Source organism: Phodopus roborovskii, unplaced genomic scaffold (assembly GCF_943737965.1).
Source record: "Phodopus roborovskii unplaced genomic scaffold, PHOROB, whole genome shotgun sequence".
In the NCBI taxonomy this organism is placed as follows: Eukaryota; Metazoa; Chordata; class Mammalia; order Rodentia; family Cricetidae; genus Phodopus; species Phodopus roborovskii.
The window spans coordinates 12,985,347-13,009,130 of NW_026126563.1; the positions used below are offsets into that span (position 1 = coordinate 12,985,347).

Here is a 23,784-nt window from a genome sequence, read left to right on the forward strand (position 1 = left end):
AGAGCTGGGAGAGCAGCTCAGTGGTGCAGCACACCTCTAGATATGTAGGGCCCCGAGTTCGATTCCCAGCACCAGAAAAGAAGAGGCAATACTAGCACAAATAAGTTTTAAATTATGCACACGAGGGTTTTGTCTGCATATATGTCTGTGCTCAGTGCCCAGTGCTCAGGGAGACCAGAAGAGCACACTAGATCCATTAAAACTGGTGCTATAGACATCTGTAAGTGGCAATGTGGATGCTGGGAACTGAACTGGGGTTCTCTGGAAGAGCAGCCAGTGCTCTTAACCACTGAGTCATCTATCTAGCTCAAATGTGTGTGTGTGTATAATATATATATATATTATTTTTTTTAACCACAAAGAGTTCCCATGAAGGGGCTGAAGAGATGACTTACTGGTTAAGAGCAAACAACGTTCTTGCAAAGGACCAGAGTTTGCTTCCCAGAACACACATCTCACACCCTTGGGTGATACAATACCCTGTCCTGACCTCTGGGGATTCCTGAACATATCTGTTGTACATTCACACAACCACACACATACATATAAGTAAGAGTTTTAAAAAAAAAAAAGTACTAATGAAACACAGCTGTCTTCCAATATAAATAGGTTATTTGTTCCTTATTTCACAGGTTGGCTGGCTGGCTGGAACCATGTGTATCTATAGATTTGTATGTATAATTTAACTTAGCAAACCCTGAAGTTTGAGGAAATATAAAACAACATTGATCTAAGGACCATTTCTTTGTAAAAATGTTATTGTAAGTTTTAGTGTTTGTAGGTGTGCCCGTGTCCATGTACCACAGCACGCATGTAGAGTTCATTAAAGGCATGCACCACCAAGCTTGGCTGACATTTCTTTTTAAATTAAATGTGTATAGTGTTTTGGTTGCATGTATGTGCCTGGTTCCCTCAGAGGCCAGAGGAGGTGTTGGGTCCCTTGGGAGTAGAGTTTCAGATGGTTATGAGCAGCCTTGTGGGTGCTGGATTGAAAAGAGGTCACCGCTCTTAGCTGCTTAGCCATCTCTCTCCCTTTGAGCAATATTGCTTAGACAGGGGACCAAGCACTTGGATATTTATATGCATTCTTGGAGTTAAGAATGAATTAATTATTAGATATGCATGCATAATGTGTGTGGTGTGCAGGAGTACATGAGTGGGGGGGGGTCAAAGGAGTCTGTTCTCTACTTTCATTTTTACTAGGGCTCTAAATGGGGCCACTGGCCTGGGCTACGAGCAGCCTATACCTGCTGAGCAAATTCTAAACTTATTAACAATTCAAAGCAGTTACTATAAACCCACTTTAGGTTTGCTGAATGGTTGCTGTATTACCAAATATTGCCTAGAAGTCGAGACACTTGGTGGCCTATATTCACATTTGCTTTTACAGGAAGGTGAAGCCAAGTCCCACTGCGACCTCCATTGCCTGAGCGACCCTCTATATAAATGATGCATTCCTAGGCACAGGAGGCCAGATGGCCATCATTAGCAGTTTATGGGGGAGGGGATGCTTCTCTTCTGTCTGTTTTCCTATTCTGTCTTCCCTACAATCAGTGAACTGCGGCACACAATCTAATAATCAGCTCCCCCCTCCCTGGCCGGGCACTGCCTGACACTGGGGTCCCTGACCCCCTGCATCACGGATGATGTGAGGCGACACTGTTCTGTCTGCCCGGAAGGGACAGGTCAGAGAGACTCAGGGAAAAGTGAGGCAGTCCTGCATAGCCCGCAGTCTACATGCTTCGAGAAAGTATTTGGAGCCCCCAGCAAGCATGACAATTCTCTGGGTAAAAATAGGAAAACACTCTGAGGACCCAGACAAGTGTACAGACGCAAACATGTGATCCCAGAGTTTCGGAGGTAGAGGCTAGACGGTTAAGGGTTCCTCACCAGACTCAGCTACATAATGAGTTTGAGGCCAGCCTCGTCTACAGAGCGAGTTCCAGGACAGCCGGGACTACACAGAGAAACCCTGTCTTGAAAACCCAAAAGAAATAAAACCGGAAAAGACTCCCACACATAAAAAAATAAATTGATTAAAAATTAAAAAAGAGAAGAATGTCTTGAGGCAAAATTTAAGGCAGATGAACAGGAACCTGTCAGGAAAAAGACTCCAAGGAGAAGGCCACACAGCAAAGTCAGGCTGGACTCAGTTTACCTCACAGACAATGAAAAGCCTGCTGTAACCTATAGCTTGAGGGCTCCTCAAAACCCTGAGTTGTTTTGGTTTTTGTTTTAGCTACCACAGTATCTGTCTGTCCCAAGGACTGATTCCTTCCTTCGGCCTCAGGCCACATTACCCAGGTTTTGTGTGGGGATCATAGCAGCAGCCTCCTGAGGTGACACACACTCGTTAAGGTCACCATTGAAAGGGGTGACCACGCTGTCTCCTCTCCTTTGTTGTATTTTTTCTAGCAGCTTGTCCAAGTCATCACCTAAGTCAAAACACAGTGGATTTAAGAAGGTTATAATAAGCAACCGGCCCGAGTGCTTCTTATCAGCATCAGATGAGGCAGGTGGGCTGGGTTCTTATCCAGATTGGAAAGCTGGCCTGCAATTATGTCAGAATTCCTACCTCCCATCTCTCTGGCCATCTCGCCAGTGTGTCTCTATGGTAATAGCTATTCTCGATGGCATCCACCCCATGGGCACGTGCACACTTTCAGCCTGGCTTACAAACACAGGCAGAATGGACCAGTTTTGTTTCTGCCTGACATGAAAAATTTCAAATCCAGGGAGAGACAGAGAAAACAGCCGGAGGTCACCCAGCAGTCACAGCTGAGCTCCTTGTGTCTCTGTGCCTTCCTCTGGGTCTCACATGGCTTCCTGCGGTGTTAGTCACCACGAGTAAGGTAAGCCACTCCAAACGAGAGCTCGGCCAGCAAGCTGAAGCCCCACCTTCATCCCCGACAGGCTAGGATTTAAATTCAGACCATCTTGCAACTAGGGCTGGCAGGGTGGCCCAATCTTAAAACCACTTACCTAATGAGGTGGTTTTGAAATGCGATGCCAGGAAACTGACCTTTCCTGTGATGAGCTCATAACTGATTTCTTTCAAAAACTCACTTGTGGTAAGCATGCTCTCTGCCAGAGCCCGGGATTGACGTTGCCCTGAAGGACAAGAGAGGAGGGTGATGACTCATGACTGGAGCTCATGCATGCTGCAACATTAACTCCGATAAACACAGAAGCGGCAGAAGTCTAAAACTACAGGGACTTGATTAAGAAGGCCATGGCATGTCGAAAAGTGTATTTGAAACATCAATTTGAAGATTGCAATTGAAAATAAATGTATACACGCATATATGTAAAGGCCAGAGAAGTCCATGGAAAATGCAACAGTGTGTTAAAAACAAACTTATGTGGAACCATTTTTAGAATTAAAAATACAGCCAGGAAACACAGAAGGGCGGACAGAGAGTTTGGCTAGTTTGTGAGCATGGAGGGGACTGGATCTCTTTGCTAGGAAGTGGTGAGAGCCATCCAGTGAAGACAGGAGAAACGACAGTCTGAGTGCTGATGGCTATGAGGGATGACACCTGGCAGAGAGCCCACACAGAGCACATTTTGTCATCTCTGTATTTTCTTCAGGGTTCCTGGGTACTTGGAGATTTATATGCATTGTTGTAGAGTAGACTCTTCAGTGTGAAGAGTTCCTGGCAAATGGGACTGGCTGTCACAGGCACTTACAAAACCTTTACAATTTATTTGCTTTTTCGTTTTGGTATGAGTGTGTGTGTGTGTGTGTGTGTGTGTGTGTGTGTGTGTGAGATGTGCCACAAATGCATGCAGGATCCTGAAAATCAGAACAGAGCCCACAGAACTGGAGCTATAAACAGTTGTGAGCAGCCATGTGGATGCTGGGACTTAAACCCAGGTCCTCTGCAGGAGCAGCCAGTGCTTTTAACTCCAGCTCTAACACTTGCAAAATCTTTTGAGGACAGAAGTTATATGAGATGAGGGAATCTGTTTCAAGAGTTAACTATGAAAGAATGTTTACAGAACCAGGTGCTGGGACACCAGCCACACTGAGGCTTTAACCCTTGGTCTGAGAAAGACGGTGAAGTTAAAATTGGGAGGAGAAACCCAAGCCACAGCCATTAGCCAGAGAATAATCAGTGGATGCGGGAAACACCCATTGCTACTTTTCAAATGCACACAACGGAATGAATGCATTTAAGAAGTGACAAGACATCTCCATCCCCACTTACCTAATACCACCACACAAAATTCATTCCCTCTGATTTTCGATGCACAAATTGCTACCACATAATCCGGCAGCCTCTGGTAGTGTTTGATTTCACTGAGAAGCCTCAGTGTCTCCGAAATGCCCTCCGCCAGAGAGTTTTGGGTCACAATAACATGAACCATGTCTTGAGACACGCTGGCGGCTAGTCTAGCGAGCCAGGGGAGCTGCCCCGGCAACACGTGTGCACCGTGTGGACCCATCTGCAGGACCCGCTCTCTCACAGTGAATTCTTGCATTGCTTTCAGCATGATTTGCTCAAATTCTTCCCTGAGAGGCATCTGCTCATGACCTATATCAAGGAGAATTACAGCCGGAAATTAGGCGATCAGAGAAGAGAGAAAACACATAGCACCTAGTATCCAAAACTTCCTCTAAACCCACCACGCTCCGACCAGCAAGCCCATGCTTTCATCTCACAGAGGTCCCAGTCACACTAACCACCCACCAGTGGGAAGTCCCTTCTTCCCCTCTCTCTGGCCTCAGTTTCTAACCCCCAAGCTTGCTCTCCTGTACGCTAGGGATGCTCTCTTTCAAGGAGGATATGCTAAGGTGCAAGGCCAGGTCCGTTGCATGTCCTGGGAGGCAATGACTTCCCAGCCTCAGCAGGAGATTCTGCTAATGACTAATAAAATGAGCCAACACACTGGTGTATAATCAATTTTAGGTACCATTCATTTTTCATTTTATGCATAGATACTTTAAAATGCTTTCATGTGTTGGCTTCACCTAATTTTGACATTATCCACAGGAAAATTATTTTTCCCAATCTACACATTCGTTGCCCAGCCTACAACTTTCCCCTGACAGAGAATGCTCTGTCATTTCATTCTTGTCCTCTGGATTGCTGAATATGACACCTGGCCTCTTCTCCCAGACATAGTCCAGCTAAGCTTACACTGATGACCTGTGGCCTTTGAATTAGAGGAATTTTGTTTCTTATTGTCTTTAGGAACTTAACTAGTCTTTAGAACAAAATCAGCAGGCACCCACGTAGTACAAAGTAATTAATATTTTTTTTTCCCTTAGTTTAAATTAAAACCTAGGGGACTTGTTGACTCGTTCTGCCCATTTTTCCCCCTGCATGAATCTGAGTCTGGAGACTCAAGGGCTCCTGTCAGCTGGAGCAGACCTTTCAGTATCTATGATCTGAGCTAGGTCCTGGCTTTAACCCCAGGCTACAGCACAGAGGTAAGGGTAGGGGACCTCTGCCTGGAAGGCAGCTCCGAGAGTCAGAATCCACCATACTTCTGATGGCAGTAAGAAAGTCAGGAGCTTAATTATTATTTTTAAAAGACAAGTGGGATTCTACAAGATACAACATTAAAAACAGAACATACTCTAACAAATAAGTAATCTATATCGGAGAAGACAGGGCTGGTTGAGGGCCGAGGACAATGGGAACCTCAGATAGGTGCTTGTCATCTGTTCATAGAAGCAACAAGAAAACACTACTGCTTGCATTAGGTTTGTTTTTGGAGCTAGAGGGATTATAGCCTGGCACTTGCTATAGACTGGCGTGTGAGTGAGGCTCTGGGTTCGAGTCCCAGGACTCTACCCACCTAGCCTAAATGTGGGTTGCTCATGTCCTTCCCAACCCCACCCCTTGCTAGGTGGTAGTGAATGGTGGGATATTTGGCTTTGTTTTTATATCAGTTGGGAGTCATTCAACCTCTGCTCTCCACTCAGCTTCAACAAATTAGCATCACAGCTTGTAGTCACCTCATTCATACTGCGCAGAGAGCTCAAGGTAGCTGAGTTGGTACTACGAAGTGAAGGGAAGGTGGTCATTTTTTTATAACTTTCTTCTGCTGGGGCACATGATAACGAAAAGCAGGAGGCCCTGTCTCCATTTCCTAGTGTCTGCCATTGAAAACATGAGCGGTTCAGGGGCCCAGTTTATAGTTGTAAGAGACCTAGGGCAGACGAGGAGCCAGCAACACATTCTCTTGGGGGCACGCAATGAACCCATGCAAAGGCATTTGGGGGAAAATAAATTGGTACAGCATGTCTCCAGCATTCTTAGTAATCTTAAAACTCATTTGTAAAATTCTGATCGAATCACTGGTAAGAAACAAAAGTGGGGGGGGTGTGCACTCAGGTTAGGATAAGAGAAGATCTCTTAGAACGACACGTGACCTCCATGTCTCCATGTCTCCGTCACTACCACTGTCAGTCCTGACTGGATTCTAAAGTTCTTTCCTCCACTTCTTCCAAACTCGGTGACGGCAATTTTCCCTCTCAGGGCTATCTCCTAGAGCATCAGCTTTGATGGCTCTCAGACAGAGCCACCACAATAGGAAGGAACATGTTTCTAGCAGACCTGGAGCCCACCTGGTTTGATGGTTTCCATTATCTACTTCAAAAGGTTTCCAGCTTGTGAAATAACAGAAAAAAACATTTGAAGTGACTGCCATAGAAAGGCCCTTGCTTTCTGAAGAACCTTGCTTTTCCTCTTCCGTGTCCATGCTCAGAGAAAGAATATTAAAGCTGGCATTTTAGAACTTTGTATAACTTTTTAAAATGTCTATAACCTGTGCCTATGTGAAAATAGTCTTGTTGCTTCTCAAACTTAGAGGGACAGGACAATTTTTTTTTTTTTTTTCATGAATACCAGAACAAAGAACGTCCCAACACACAAACCCAGGTGAAAAAAAGGAAGGAGGAGGGAGGGAGGGAGAGAGGGAGGGAGGGGCGGGCTATTTATACTATATACCAACAGACCTAATGGCTGGAAGTAAAATTCTACAGATAATTGACCCTGAAGAGCAAAAAAGAATCTTGTTTAATTAAATCAGAAATCTCTAAGTTAAGAGTGTTTTTTTTTTTTAATAACTTGAAAGAAGATATTTTAGTTGTTTTCATTTAATTAGCTAGGACCCTGGGTTTTCTTGGAAGGTTATTAGGGTTGAAGGGAAAGACAATGACTGGCCTGCTTGCCTTACCGAGAACACACCCTGACCCTGTTCGCACAGGTCTGGGGAGCATCTGGGCCTGCTTTCAGGCCCTGGAAGACAGTTCACAGCCCAAAGTTTGGAGATTTAAGGACTTCTAAGGAGCGGGAGGAGGTGATTTTATAACAAATACAGTTTAAGTTACAGATCTATTATGAAAGATGGAAAATGTGGCTTAAAGAATCCCTGTCAGAGCAGAGTCCACACTGGGCGGAGCCTCCTGGGAAGTGAAGTGGCCTTTCCAGTGTTGCTCCATGACACTGGAAAGGCTATGTCTGGCTTGCTGAGATGTTTGCTTGTTAAATACTGTCTCAGTATTTTTGTGGTTTCTTAACACCATAGAACTCTGTAACATAAAAACAAACAAATAAACAAAAAAAAAAAAACCCTCATGAGCACAAACAAAAATTTTTATATGAAAATTTGCACCTCAAACATTTTCCTAAGCAAATCAATAGTGTGAATCCCAGAGAGAATGTGTAATTAGGCTGTATATTTGATGGCTCCCGGCAGTTTGCAAAATAAAAGACATTTCAATGTAAATGTTACTGAGCCACCACACTGCTGTCAGGACACCTGCCTGTACTCACTGTAGGTTCAGAGGAAGTGAAGGGTTCATGACCTTTGCATCCCTGTTTCCCTAAGGACTTCCTTCCCACAAGAGCTAGGGCGAATCATGAAACTGGACACTAGAGGGAGCAATCCGTCTCTTTTATGACAAGCATGGAGAAAACAGAAAATATAGAGAGGAAAGCAAAAAGTCTGAAGACTGGGTAGACGGAAAAACTTAAGAGCATATGAGTCAGGCAGGCAGACCAATCGAAAAAGGACGCAGCACATTCCAAAAAACAAACAAACAAACAAACAAACAAAAAACCAATTTAAAAGGTTCCTAGCACATGACTCTGGAGAGCAACTTACCTAACCGCACAAGATACTGTATGGTCAGAAGGATCATGTTCTCCACACTCAGGAGCTGGGTACTAGCCAACCCTAATTGCTCCAGATCTTTGTTTTCCAACTGTGGAATCTTGTAGCAATTCACCAGCAGAGGACTCACAACAATGTCACCAACATTTCCATAGAAATAGGGTAAAGTTCCATAGCCTGCCCCCAAAGAAACAAGTCAGTAAGACTTCCAAATTCCAGTCAGGCACAGCTGCTCAGACACCCTGTGTCCCGCTAGACGGCCACCGTAGAGAATTTACCTGCATATCACATGTGCTACAGAAACTGAGGGCCCCCTCCAGTTACATCACATTTCCCACAGGAGGGATTCCGTGAACACCATAGTTCTGTCCTGATCAACTTTCTTTTCAGATGAGAAAACAAACTACGATGACATTTCAGTTCCCCAGTGTTCTGGAAGGTGGGGGGAGTTAAGCTAGACTCACTGATGCACCAACATTCTACTAGCTAGCAGCAAGTGCTTAGAGATTTCCTGCTCGTTTTACTATACTAGTGTTTTGGGTTATTTTTTTTTTCTTCATATTTTTATGTGCGTGAGTATTTTGCCTGCATATATGTCTGTGTACCATGTGTGTGTCTGGTGTCAACAGGGTTCGGAAGAGGGTTTTGGAGCCCCTGAAACTGGAGCTAGGGATGGTTGTGAGCCATCACATGGATGCTGGGAGCTGAGCCGGGTTCTCTGCAAGCGCAGCGAGTGCTCTCAGCAATCCACCCATCACTTTAGCGCTCTATTGGTATTTTTGTTAGTTCTTCTGAATGCCGGGGCATGATGCTTCAGAAATACATTGAAAGGTACCCTGCTTTGGTGGGGCAGTAAAGAGAACTATCCCTCTCTGGGAGACTTCCTTCTGAGGCAGGGCCCCACTAGATAGACCTCAGTATGTAGACCAGGTGAGCCTTGAACTCACAGAGACCTCCTATGCTGGGACTAGGGGCATATGTCACAACACCTGACCTCTGTGAGACTTTCTAAAAGTCACGTGTCAAAAGAACAAAGGTCCCCCACATTCCTCACCGTTCTAAGGCTTAGCTGCTTTAAGCTGATGCTAAGACACCTCTGAGCCATCTGGGGATCTAAATCACTGGGATTCCCCTGATACCTCCAGACCCGGGATCAGTGGACAGGGTTGCCTGGTAGAGCTTGAAGTGAAAACACCCAAGTCAACAGAGTCAGGCCACCACAGGAGCAGATAATGACTCATTAACACACCCTGCCTGCTTTATCATGGAAAGAAACAGGCACTCTTCTGGTCTAGGCCTGCCTGCCTACCAGGCCTTCAGATACAGGTATGAAAGGTACTCAGTTAAGAGCTGGAATCCTAGAGTTTAGACCCCTAAACAACCTTCTACTTTCCCTGGCAGTCAGCAGCCAGGGAGGGGAGGATTAGCTCTACAAAGATGCTGGTTCAGAGACCAATGCCCCAAGGGTGCCTGGCTTGCGGGTGAGGCCTGTGGGTTGGCTTGGCTTGTTTCTTTGCTCTGGGGTTTGGCTTCTGTGACTAGACTGTCTGCTTCCTCAGCCTGTCCACTTTGAGCAGGCTTCGCACACGGCTTGAATTTCAGGGTCTGAAGGTTTTCTAAGACCCATCCTGACCGAGGTAAACCCTGTCTTTCAAGATGTCTTGAAGCTCTTGGCTGTGACCTGTGCCAGCTCTCCTGTTCCAGTGTGTCATGTTATCCTAGTGTGTTTCCTGACTCTCACTGCAGAGCTGTGTTACCCTCAGCCTCAAACATGTGCTTGACACCGCATGAAGGGACCGGCAATGGGACGCTGACACAATCAAGAAAGACAAACGCATAGACTCATGAGTGTGTGAACGAGCCCGCAGACCAGGCGCTGGAAGACACGGGAGTCTAGACGGCGGAATTCCTCCACCTTACCTATCAGGATCACTGGTCTAACTCCTGAGTTACTCAGCAGGTTTTCAGGAACAATCACTGTTTCCCCTGCAGGGACAGGCCGAGGCTGGAGAATTCCAGTTAAGGGGGTCTGTGGAACTGGGGTAGATAAAAGGGGCTCTGGAAAGAAAAAGATTGTTTGACAAGAAAGATTAGGCATGGGCTAACTGGAAAACTTCAGAAGCCAACGCAGTTTTAATACTTTAGAAGTTTTAGATATCTAATAGTTTACTGTGTCTGATTTCTTTTTCACTAGTGTATTCATCGCAGAAAACTATAAGAAAAACAGAGCTAAGAAAACAAATCAACCACAATCATTTCACTGTGGATAATGACCACTGAGGATCTGGTGGCATCTTCTAAGCAATCTTTTGGATTTAGCTTTGTAATTCATGTTTATCATGCCCTAGTGAGCAAAATGTGGTTTTCTATTTTATAAGGCCGAAAACAGAAATACCATTAATCATTTCTACCTGGAAGCAAGTATGATAACATATTGCCATAGTTCTTTGCATATATGAGATTTCGATCAGTCTTTAAAACTAAGCAAATTAAAAAATGTAAAGACCCCTATGTAGTTCTTGGGGGTTAGAACACTTACTACTGTCTACCTGGTAGACTAATGTTTGAACACTTAGCTGTGGATACCTTTGGACACAGTCTGGATCGTATGAAGGAGAGACAGGCAATTCTCCATAGTATAGCTGTAGACTAAACCATGAAGCCAAAGTAACAAAAATGTCTCATACAGAGAATAAAGCTTAACGCCACTGCTAACAAAGCAAGTCTGCATGTGCCCTGTGGTGGTTGAGTTGTTAGCATCAGGCCCTATGCAACAAATGACTTAATCAATTACATGGCTAAAACTAAGATCAGTTGTAATAGTACATGCACTTATAGGGAAAGGCTATGGAGACAAAAATATTAACTACTATCAATACCCTTACACAATACTACTAATTACAATGATTGATTGAGGGCATTTATCTTCAAAGGATAAGGGCAGGAGTGCTAATTAAAGACAAAGCTTGAAATGCATCTTCAGTTAAAATCTCACCAGTTCTTGAAAGAGGACGGACTGTGGGAACAGGTACAACTAGAGAAGGCTGGGAGACGGGTGACCCAGGATGCCATCCCCGGTGTCGCTTCTTAGGTGGGCCAGAGATGAACATGTTAGCTGAAAACAAAGGGGAAACAGCTTTGTCCTCAGTGATGGGAAGACAGAAAGAATACCAAGGGGTCACATGGCCTTTCCTTTGTCTGAGTCACTGTCCTATGGGCAATGACAGTTAGGAAAAGTCACACTCGCAATCCAACACCATACTAACAATTGTAACCACATGCTGTTTTATATTTACAATTTTAAACAGATTGTTTAATTTGACTCTATTGACATCTCTGTTAAGTTGTGGGGCAAATCTTCTTGGTAAATGGAGAAAAAGTATCTCATGCCATGCAAATCTTTTCAGATATCGTTCTGTGCTTTGGTAAGTAAAAGACAGATGGGGTTTTCAAGGTTCTTCACTATAATTGATTAAACACTTACTCCCCAGTTAGGTTTATTCATGGAGAATCTCCAAGACATTTAACAGTTACTGTTCACCTCAATCATAAAATTTCAAAATGTTGTCTTTTAAGCAAAGGGAAGGCTCTACAGTGTGTGTTCCGGTAATTAATTGTTCAAAAATCTGTAGCACCGGGCTAAAGGGATGGTTTAGTTGATAAAGTGCCACCCAAACATGGGGCCTGAGGACAATCTTCAGAATCCATGTAAAAAAGCCAGGCACAGAGGCACACGCCTTTAAGATCGATGCCATGCAGACAAGATGATCCTGGGATTGCTGCCCAGCCAGTCTACTCCATCTGTAGGCTCTGGGCTCAGTGAGAGACCTTGTCTCAAAGGATCATGTGGAGAGCTATGGGGGAAGACAACTAATGTGGACTTAGGACTCCTCACATATGCACATAGTTCTCTCTCTCTCTCTCTCTCTCTCTCTCTCTCACACACACACACTGTACCTTGGTCTATGGATGTATAGCTAGGCCTTGGTGACAAAGTGTAGTTCCCAGGGCGGGATGGAGTAGAACTGGATGCACTACTCTTCCCTCCATGGCCACTGGTCCCATTTGCTGCTTCTGTAGAACCGAGGTTTGGAGGAGACTGTTAGTGAAGCAGCAGACATCTGGTAAACCTCACACTTGAGGATTCAGGGAAACTTCACTGACAGGACTCAACCCAGTTGCATAAAACCAACTAAGACTATCAGAGCAATTATCTTCATTAAACTTAACTGTCAGGCATGTCATTAGACTATATTTAAAAAGTTGATGTACCCAGGAAAAATTTTCTGGGACCCTGAGAAATCTTTCAGATTTAGTGCACATTCTTAACCACTGAGCCATCTCTCCAGCCATTTTTAGGTTTCCTTTAATCTAAAGTAATTTCTTTTAAAAATATTTCTTGTGATTGTTTTTCTTTGGAAAAATCTTGAAGAATTTGCTGGCCCACAGTTCCTAGTATCATTAATCATCCCTGTGTTCACTGTGTTTCCAATAAAGTAACTGTTAGAGGCTTGGTCTATTCATTTTTGGTCAAATTCATTTTTTTTTTTTTTGCAAAAGAATCTCAAAGACAGCTGTAAATGTCCACCAGGAGGCAAAGCAAAGAGTGGACAGTTTTCTCTCTTCTGAGGATATTAGACATGATTAGTAGGGGTTCAGAATTTCTCAGCTTCTTTTTCTTTTTAAAATTTCATTTTTAGGGTTCATGTGCAGTGACACTTGTCTTTAGTCCCAGCATTCAGGAGGCAGAGGCAGGTGGATCGCTATGAATTTGAGGTCAGCCTGGTATAAAAATTGAGTTCTAGGGCAACCAGTACTGTTACACATAGAAACCCTGTTTTGGAAAAAAAAAAAGTAAGTAAATAAATACATTTTCTTTTTCATTTTTAGTTATGTGTATTCATGCGGTTGTGCGGTTGTGCATATGCATATGGTAGCCACAGAGTCTAGAAGAAGCCGTTAGACGCCCTGGTCCTGGAGTTACAGGCAGTTGTGACCTGGCTGAGGTAGGTACTGGGAACCAAACTTCCATCCTTTGTTAGAAGCAGCATGCATTCTTTTTGTTTGTTTGTTTTGAGGCAGGGTTTCTCTGTGTAGTCCTGGCTGTCTTGAAACTAGCTCTGTAGATCAGACAGGCCTCAGGCATGCAGAGATCTGCCTGCCTTTGCCTCCCTAGTGCTGGGATTAAAGATGTGTGCCACCATCACCTGGCTAGCAGCATGCATTCTTAACTACTGAGCATAATTCTTGCATTATGAAGTCAACTGGATGATTTTAGTAACTCCCTTGATTACTGATCTATTACTTCATTATATTTCATCATTGTGATAACCTGAGTTCAGTTTGCTCATATTTAAAATCTAACTAGGAGATAAATAGCTGGGCTAGAGTGAAAAACAAGATGGGTTTTGTAAACTGTGATGTCTAACTTTTTGATCATGTCCCAAAAACGATAGACGCTCTGTCTTACCCATCCTTCTCCTTGAGCACAGGATTTTTCTAGGATTCTACCCTTCATTCATTGCCTGCCTCATCACATATCCTTCATGGCTAATATTAGCCTTGATGGTTTTACCGACATGTTGGTAGCTCCCCTCTATCCATCTATCAATAAATGACTGATGGACAGCTCCACTTACTGGGGCTCCACATGTCCATGTGATCCCCTCTGGGAGAGGCTGTTCCCCTTCCACAGTCCCTGTCTCAGGTGCTGGCATCATTAGTCCACAAAGACGGGTGTGGCTGAGTCACTTTCTCCTTCAGGAACACATTAATCTGCCAGGTCCATGTGATTTCATTTCCTGAGTAGCTCTCCATTTTGTCTTACTCCCCAGTCTGTTATCACTCTGGCTAAGGACCTCAGCACCTCACAATTAAACTAATGAAATCACCTTAAAGTATTTCTACTTCATGTCTCTTACACGCTACTGCCGAGAACGTCTGTTTCAAATTCAAACCAGAATAGGTCAGTTCTCTGCTCCACAAATTTATGGTAAAATCCATGTTTCTTGGCCTGCCTTCCTGTGACTGCCTTCTGCCACTTTGAGTTCTATATCTTATGTTTCAAGTCCAAAATGTAAGAAAGTTCTTACACATCTTATATTCTTTTTTCCGTTTCCAAGGACCCCTTCTCCTGTTCATTTTGTATTTATTTGTTTGTTTTTTTTTCAAGACAGTGTTTCTCTGTACAGCTCTGACTATCCTGACTCACTCTGTAGACCAAGCTGGCCTTGAACTCATAGAGATCCACCTGCCTCTGCTTCCTGAGTGCTGGGATTAGAGGTGTGCACCACACCAGCTCCTGGGTTCTTGTTGACCCTCTGCTGTTACTGGCATATGAACTCTCTTCCCTCATTTCTTTGGACAGTACCTACCTCCTCATCTTAAGACCAATCTCCTCCCAGTTATTCCTGAAATGCTAGCTACAGCACAACAAAAAGATCTTGTAAGCCTGTCACTTTCACTGGACTTAAGACATCTGGGGTCAGGCATTATTTTGTTATTATAACCTATTAGTCACAGCAGGAGCATAAGAAATATTTGTTGAGCAGAATCAAACTCTAGTCCTCTGTGCACTAAATAAATGTCATTAACTTTTCTGAGTGGAAGACAGACAGAGCTAAGTTTTGTCCAATATTGCATTATTTTAGGCGGTTTCATGCCATCTTAGACTGGCAGGTAGAAGGAGTGTCTGTTTCCAAACACTAATTTGTCAATTAAATTTCACACACGTCATTTGGTATTTAAAAAAAAAAAAAAAAGAAAAAAGAAAAAAGAAAAAAGGAAGGAAGACATCACCTGGAACAAACGTCTTTCCTACAACCTGCAAAGATAAAGGCAGTGGCTTCATGGCACTCTTATTCCAGGTCAGGTCCTGAGCGCCACTTAGGTTGATTGAAGAGCTAGCTGGACTGAGAGCCGGCGAATCTTGAAAATGAAAGAGGTTGTTTAAATTGGCAAGCCATTTATATATGCAGGAAGAAAGTTAATATGGCAGGGGCAAGCTGGGGGAAAGCAGGAAGGAGGGCTTAGCTTCTTCCTGGCATTGTTCAGAACTTTTAGAAAGGTCAATGTCTATGCATTCGGGGTTGATTAGTTTTTATTTAACAAACACACACTAGGAGTTGGGTGGTAGGTGCTACTGTAAGTACTTCAAATATATGAATCCACTTGATCCATGGAATACTTTAGTACTTTAGGTCAAACTCAGATGACCTGCCATTGGGATATCTATGCTCCATATTCAAATTATGTCCACAGTTCTTTCAAAAACGAGCTATACCTATCACTGTACAGATAAATCTCTCGTGTGTGTGTGTACATGCCCGTGCTTATATGCATCCACATGTGTATGAATACATATGTGCAGAAGTATGTGCATGTGCACATGTGTGTATGTGCATGTGCACATGTGTGCACACACATGTGGACATCAGAAGTCATGTCAGACATCTACCTCAATTGCTTTCCACTCTAGTTTCTGAGACAGGGTTTCCCTGTCTCATTGATTTGGTAAAACCGGCTAGCTAGTGATGTTTGCCTGTAATCTAAGTGTGTGGGAAGATGATGCGAAAGAGTTACAAGTTCAAGGTCAGTTAGCCTGGGGTAGGGGGTAACTCAAAAAATAAAATAATGGTGGGCTTTCCTACTGCCTGGCTTTCATACTGGCTGCTGAGGCGTGCAATAGCAACATGAATGTTACTGTGAGTTCCAGGACAGGTTCCAAAGCTACGGAGAAACCCTGCCTGGAAAAACCAAAATGAGTGAAAGAGCTGGGCGTGGTTATGCAAACCTTCTGTTTAGCACCTTGGAGTAGAAGGCAGGGGAGGGGGGGGATAGAAAGGGGAAGGAGAAGGGGGAGAAGGGAGAGGGAGAAGGGGGAGGGTGGGGGGGAGAGACTATCTGCAGAATGGGAGAAACCTTTGTAAAAGACTTATGCTCCAAATATATAAAGTCATCATCAATCTATAAAATCATAAACATCCAACTAAAAAGTGGCCAAATGAGTTACATAAGCATTTCTTAAAACACCCATGCCGTCAAAAAGCATATGGAAAACTGCTAAGCTGTGTGGCGGGGGCTCACGCCTTTAATCCCAGCTCTTGGGAGGCAGAAGCAGGTGGAGCTCTGAGTTACAGGCCAGTCAGGTCTACAGAGTGAGTTCTAGGACAGCCAGAGTTGCACAGAGAAACCCTGTCTCCAAAAAACAAAATAAAACAACAACAAAAAATAAACAAAAAGAAAGAAAATGACCTGCTAAACATAATTAGAAACTACAGGAATGGAGATCAAAGTTACAATGAATACTACTTCACCCAAGAACCCTGTACTGAAAGGACCTGGAAACACTGGCCCCTTGCATTGCTTATCATAGAATAAAATGGGGCAGGCTCGTTAGCAAACGGTTCCTCCCTTCCAGGGCACTAATGCAGGACCCAGCACTCTGCCAGGCATGAAAGGAAAGAAAGTGAAAAGAGAAACTGTCCACAAATGTTGTTGGCTGGGGACTGAACATACGGCCTATAAAGTCCTCCAGTCAGCCCCACCGGGATGCTGGTAAGACTCCACACTTTAATATGAACACTGGCTAACTGATAAATGGATGAACAAATTTCAGTTTGTTTAGACAGCAGGATGTTATTCATCAGGGAAGGAGTGCATCACAGCCATATGCCTCAAATGAGTCAAATGAAAGGAGCCAGTTCATAAATGTCAGTAAAATGCCCAGAGCAGAGAATCAGCAGAATTCAAGCAGTCGTGGTCCAGTGGTTAAGGTGACGGACTAGAGAATCAGCAGAAACATAAGGCAGACAGACCTGAAGCTGCTTGTGGGTGGGGAGGAGTTAAGTAAGTACTGTGAGGATTCTCCTCTGGGTGCTGACACACTGTACTGGATATGGTGGTGCACTGAGGCAGGAGGATCAAGAGTTTCAGACAAGCCTGAGCTTTATGGGAGATCAAGTACCGATAACTCACTACATCCATTGACTTGCAAACTTATAATGACTGAATTGTACGAAATGTATGAATTGTATTGAGTTATACCTCAATATCAATAAAACCATTATTCAAAAAGGCTGCAAGTACTTTCCCAATATAAATAAACCTTTAAAAAAAGAAAAAAAAGTGCTGTAAGTAAAATTATAAGGCAAATGAAACCCATGTAAGGGACAGCATGGACAACAGACTCCAGGAAGAAAATGGCTACTGCTTGTTGCCCCTGTATCTCACTGGTCCACCTTCAACATCAGCGGGGCCTCCAGTGGATAGTGCCCTGTTGATGGGAGATGTCATTATGTATATATGTTTCTCATTCTGGTTAATGAATAAAGACTGTTGGCCAATAGGAAAGGAAGATAGGAGGGACTAGGAGACAAGGAGGAAATAGGAAGTAGGGAGGAGGAGCCAAGATGGAGTCTGGAGAGAGCAGCAGCTGGCTCCGGGTAAGAAGACCACATGGAAATACATAGATTAACACAAATGGGTTAATACTTAAGACAGAGCTAGCTGATAAGAAAGTAGTAACTGGCCAACAGTATAATATCAAATACAGAGTCTCTGTGCATTATTTGGGGCTGGCGGCGTGGCGGCAGGACAAGACCAGCGGCGGGTGGAAAAACCATACACCTTTACACCCTGTGAACTCACTCTCTTGGAGAAAGACTTCTACAAGTTCACATCTGGTTTGTCCAGCTTTTTGTCTCTGAGCCTTCTTCAAGACCATCAAGATCCCTGAACCCTGTAAACCAGTCCAGAAATCTGGGGGAGTATAATGCTTCAGAAGTTAACTACCTCAGGGAGCAGAGGCCTCCTGCTTTAAGAGGCCATACTGGAAGGTCTTCTGCATGCTTCCTAGTGAATCTGATAGACTCGGACATTCCTGGGTTAGAACAATCGCATAGAAAACTCTCACACGCTGGCCTACTCCTGCTTCCAGGGGTCATTTCCCGAATAAACTACAATACTCACGTTCTTATCTTAGGTTCTGATTCTATTGGGATCAAAACCATATCAATAGTTTTAAAAAGAAAGGCCAAAATATACAAGTAGTCTTTATAGAAAAGTTAAATAGTTTAAGAGATTCAATGTCGATAATAGGGAAATGTTAAGTCAAAACCACACTCAGATAGCATTGGTACCTATCAGAGTGGCACAAAACCAGAGGTTTCCATAATAATTCCTGTTAGCACTTGTGCAAATACAAACTGCCATGATGCCCTGGAGACTGGATCTATGGGAATCATGAATGAGCACATATTTAGCCCAGCAATTTCTGGACATTGATACACAAGAAAGAAATGATATGTGTGTTGATGTTACTCATTGCTGAATCATCAGAAGCAATGTAAACACCCTCCAGTACAGGGCCCGTGAAATAATTATCGTATGCCTGGGGAGCATGAGAATTCACTGCTCTAAAAACCAGTGAGGAAGCTCTCTGCCTGGAAAGACCTCTCAGACATAGCACCATGAAATCGAGAGATTCAGGCAATGTTTAAAATCTGCTGCCTTTAGTCAAGAAGACTCTGTATTTGTGCTAGTTAACAGATATAAAAAAAACTTCTAGAAAGATGTCTTACTCCTTTTGTATCAGTGTGAACAAACGCATAGGAGCAACTTAAGGAGGAAAAAGGTTATTTTGGCTCATGGGTTCAGTCCATCACACTCCAGCTTAGGAAGCACATAAGAAACAAATTGTTGTGATTATCTGCTTGCAGCCAGGCATGTAGAAACCAGGTGGTATGGAATAGAAACTTACTATACACATATGGATGAAGTATATATGTTCACATGTATAAACACATACACACAGGTGTCTTAGTTAGGGTTTCTATTGCTGTGGTGAAACACCATGACCAAAGCCCAAAGCAAGTTGGGGAGGAATGAGTTCATTCAGCTTAAGCTTCTACATCACAGTTCCTCATCAAAGCAAGTCAGGACAGGAACTCATACAGGAAAGGAACTTAGAGGCAGGAGCTGATGCAGAGGCCATGGAGGGGAGCTGCTTGCTGGCTTGCTCCCCATGGCTTGCTCAGCCTGCTTTCTTATAGAACCCAGGACCACCAGCCCAGGGATGGCTCTACCCACAATGAGCTGGGTCTTCCCCATTGATCATTAGCTAAGAGAATGTCCTGCAGGGTTGCCCACAGCCTGATTGTGTAGAGGCATTTCTCAGTTGAGGCTCTCTACTCTCTGATGACTCTAGCTTGTGTCAAGTTGCCATAAAACCAGCCAGAACAATAGGTATTTTTCAAACTGTTAAAGTTTCAGAACAATAGAGTAAATTATTTTAATAAATAATGACAAAAAAAATGCTCATATGTAAGTTGACAACTGGTATCAGAAGTGTTTATTACATTTACAAAGTGGAAACTTACTTTAATATTGAGTTACACAGTGCTTTGTTTAAAAAAAAAGACTTATTTTTTATTTTATGTGTATGTGTGCTTGCCTACATGTATGTTTGTGCATCATGTGTATGCTGGTGCTGGAGGAAGCCAGAGGAGGGATTCAGGTTGCTGTGAGCTGCCTCTTGTGGGTACTGCAAACTAAACTCTGGTCTCCTGGAAGACTCTTATATGCTTTCTAACTGCAGAGCCATCTCTCCAGGCTCTGATTTTAATTTCCTGCATACATTAATTTATTTATTTTGTGTGTGCACACCCATGGGCACATGCCACAGCATGCATATGGAGGACGTCTGAGGACAGAAAACTCCACAAACGAGGAGGTAAAAAGAGTTTAACAGCCAGAGGGGATGAAGGACACCAGCAGACAAGGCCCTCTAGGTAAACTGAGCAAAGCTCGTATGAACTCGCAGAGACAGAGGCGGTATGTATGTACAGGGTCTGTACAGGTCCTGTTCATGTACATTACAGTGTCCAGTTTAGTGTTTTTATAGGACTCCTGAGCGAGGGGACAAGTGGGCCCCTGATTCTTGCCTTCTCTTGGCTCCTTTCCTTTCGTTGGTTTGCCTTGTCCAACTTTGATTTGATGGGTTTTGTTTTAGCGTATTCTATCTTATTTGATTATGTTTGCTTGAGACCTCTTTTCTCGGGGAGTGGATCCAGGTAGCAGGAAGAAGGTGGGAAGGAACCAGGAGGAACAGAGGGAGGGGAAACTGTAATCAGGATATACTGGATGAGAAAAGAATATTTTTTAAAAAGGGAGTAAAAGAAGAACCACACTTACGTTTATCATCTCCAAGTTTCCTGGTGCCTCTGTATAACCCCTCCCTCCTGCCTTCTCATTGGTGCCTCTGTATAACCCCTCCCTCCTGCCTTCTCATTGGTGCCTCTGTATAACTAACTCCTCCCTCCTGCCTTCTCATTGGTGCCTCTGTATAACTAACCCCTCCCTCCTGCCTTCTCATTGGTGCCTCTGTATAACTAACCCCTCCCTCCTGCCTTCTCATTGGTGCCTCTGTATCACTAACTCCTCCCTCCTGTTTTCTTGCCGTCAAACAGATAGATCCCTGGAGCTTGCTGGTTGGGCAGAATAGCCTGCTCAGATAAGACCAGGGCAGCAATAAAACCCTGTCTCAAAAGCACTCAAGGCTGTTCGCTGTCCTTCATTCTTACATATATGATGAACGCTGATAAGAAATCAGTAAAATGTAGACATCTGTGTATTTAGCTTAATTCTGAGTTCTAGATGTTTAAATTATGAAAATATGTGGTAAAATTAAAAACAAAACAAAACAAAAACAAAAAACAGAAACACATGTACCAAAATCTCAGTTTTTCATGAAAAAACTTTGACTTTTTCTTAAGCACACACTGGTCTGTGTTCTCAACCTTCCTAATGCTGCGATCCTTTAATACAGTTCCTCATGCTGTGGCTACCCCTCCCCCAAGTTATTTTCATTGCTACTTTATAGCTGTAATTTTGCATCTGTTATGAATCATAATATCAATACCTGACGTGTACAATGTGATATGTGACCCCTGTCAGGCCACTGGGCCCCAAAGGGATAGAGACCCACAGGTTGAGAACCACTGATACAGGTCATCTTTGGAAACGGTATAATAAAAATAATTGTTTCAGTGTGACCTGTCAAACATTTTCAAAATGCTAGGTGCTATGCTTGGCAATGAGATACAATGTCAAAAAATACAAGGACACAAGCCTACTCCTAGGTTGTTTACAGAAGAAAACAAAACAAACAAACAAAAAGCAAAAGAGGCCACATGGTTTCACTATCTGGTAAGCAAGTGGGCAGATATGCTAGCCAAAATGTAACCCCACTTGAAGAAAGGTCCCTGGGCAGGGAAGGACATTTGGCACACAGGGGGGACACATTTAAAGCAGATTGGGAGAAGCCTGGCTACCTCTCGGGTCAGCCAAATGACGTTTGCTCACACACCCTGCTTGCTAGACAGTTGCCAGGAGGGGCAGAGGAGTCCAACGCACAGGGGTTTTGGGGCAAAGTGATGACTCTGTGATAAGGGGGGCTCAGTTGGATGCAGGGAGTCATGAACCATTTGGACACTTAAAACATCAGCAGAGCCCTGAACAGGAGGCAAAACAAGGGGGTCAAGAAGTACAGGAAGGAGACAGATACTCCAGCACTGGACGGCGGAGGAGGCAGACCTCCAGTCTAGTCTATAGGGCAAGGTCCAGGGCAGCCAGGGTGACACAGAGAAACCCTGTCTAGGACTGACTACCAGCCCCCTCAAAAAGAAATCATATCTGGGTCTGCTCAGTGTAGACTCCTTACATTTTTTTTAATTGTTTGCATGCATGTGTGTGTATAATCCGTGTATGTATAAGAATCTTAGTCTATACCTAATGTTTGCCATGATACCATAATGCTACCAGGAAGTTCTTATAGCCTATTCCATTCGCTCTGTGTCAGAAGGAGTAATAGTTGGTTCATCTACACACATAAATGGATCGGTATGAAAATCTTTAATATGACGCCTTATAGAGAAGCATTTTCTTCTAGTAAACTATCTGGATTGTACCTAACCCTGCTAACAACGAGTTTCATGGCCAAATTACCTTGTACACTCCCACACAGGAACACTGAAATGACATTTGGTCACTTGTGCCTACTATGAGTCAGTCAGTCTCTCCTTCCTTGCTTATATCTCCTCGTGGCTCTGGGGGGTCCTTTGCTAAAGCCTGAATCTTTGCAAAAGACTGATTTCTTCTTTCATAACAAAAACATGTTTTCAAAATATATTTCCTGGTATGATTAAGATTATATTAGTGCTTATGACATTTTAATATTTTTTTATTATTTTCGGGGACAACTTGTTATTTATACATCTAGCCTACCTTGTAATAAAGCTAGCATGGTTTATTGTTCCTTAATCCCTTCTATTAGTGGTTTTAAGTCATGGGAGTTGTTAGTCAGGTATTGGAACCCTGCCTCACAACATCTGATAAGGTTCTTGGAACATAATAAACACTTGATATGGATTTATTGCAATGAAGTAAATGTCAATTTTAACATTATAGTTTTAATATTTTATTATCTCCAAGGTCTAAGGACAGATAACATACCATAAACCCATCAAACAACTAAAATAATAATCTGGGACAGCCATGTAGGCACATTACTGACGCAATGAAGGCTAGCCTTTCAATGTCAAGAACCAGATACCAACTTTTTCCTTTCCTGAACTGCTAGACACAGGGTGCTCTTTTGTGTATTTTAGAAACAGTCTCTATCTCAATATCCTGGATAGCTTGAAAGTTAGACATCTTTATTCAGGATCAGGCAGACTTTGCTGAATACGGGCCCAGGGCAAGATACATTCTGCTGAAACTTATCTCATACTTGTATTGCTGTGGACATATTCTAATACTCACTTGCATCTTACAAAAAGTACAGTTTATTAGCTCATGAGAAGTGTGTATAAGGTTTGAAAGCAGCAAGGTACATAGCTAATGAAGACTCCTTGCTTTGTTTTGTTTTAACCTGTGGTGGAGCAGACATATGTAAAGACATGTAAAGCACATATGAAGTTTATATATCAGATGGATAAAATGCTGCAAACAAGGGAAACTTTAAAAAAGAATTCATATTCTTCTTCATATACTTCTTGCCTAAGGCCTAACCATGTCAATTCTGAGTAGTTTTCTCAAATAATCAACAACTCATCAACCTGCAGCAGGGACCACTGGGTTCTGCCTGAGGTCTTATCCTCACTTGAGGTCCTTCTAGGTCCTTCCAGACGGTTAGAGAGCTGGCCCAGTGGCCAGTTCGTTCCCCGTCTAATCAGCCAGCCATTCCGCTGGCCCAGCTTTGATAATGTACTCAAGGCTTCAAGCACTAAGATTTTTATCTACTTATTTGCAACTGAGCTGCAATCTCATAGCATTGTAGATCCTGGGTTCATCCATTGTGGTACACAATCCACCCAGCAGCCTTGTCTCTCTTGAGTCATCTCCCCTTTGGAGGGCCTTGCTTTCTCGGGATCCTCTGTCTCCTCTGGCTCTTAAATTCTTTTGCCTCCTCTTCTATGGGGTTCCCTGAACACTGAGGGGAGGGGTTTGAGTCATCTCAGGGTTTAAATGGAGGTCTAGCCTAGGATTCTAGTCTTCATGAGTGTGTCCCAGTGTGTGCTACCCCACAGCTGTGTCTGATTTCCACACACTCTTGCTGTCCCTGGCATCCCATTCTATGCTAAAGCTAAGTTTTCT

The 23,784-nt window shown here is 43.4% G+C and overlaps 1 protein-coding gene across 1 annotated transcript in view; it reads right to left on the reverse strand.

The window, feature by feature from the left end:
* The window catches only part of Greb1l (GREB1 like retinoic acid receptor coactivator), a 206,056-nt gene that overhangs the window by 48,570 nt on the left and 133,702 nt on the right, over window positions 1-23,784 (reverse strand). The window contains exons 8-15 of the mRNA XM_051202009.1: window positions 14,929-15,057; window positions 12,088-12,204; window positions 11,126-11,245; window positions 10,051-10,188; window positions 8,122-8,307; window positions 4,212-4,538; window positions 2,983-3,111; window positions 2,301-2,435 (exon numbers count right to left, since the gene is read on the reverse strand). Of these exons, the coding sequence (XP_051057966.1) occupies window positions 2,301-2,435; window positions 2,983-3,111; window positions 4,212-4,538; window positions 8,122-8,307; window positions 10,051-10,188; window positions 11,126-11,245; window positions 12,088-12,204; window positions 14,929-15,057 (1,281 nt within the window). The remainder of the gene's footprint in view (window positions 1-2,300; window positions 2,436-2,982; window positions 3,112-4,211; window positions 4,539-8,121; window positions 8,308-10,050; window positions 10,189-11,125; window positions 11,246-12,087; window positions 12,205-14,928; window positions 15,058-23,784) is intronic.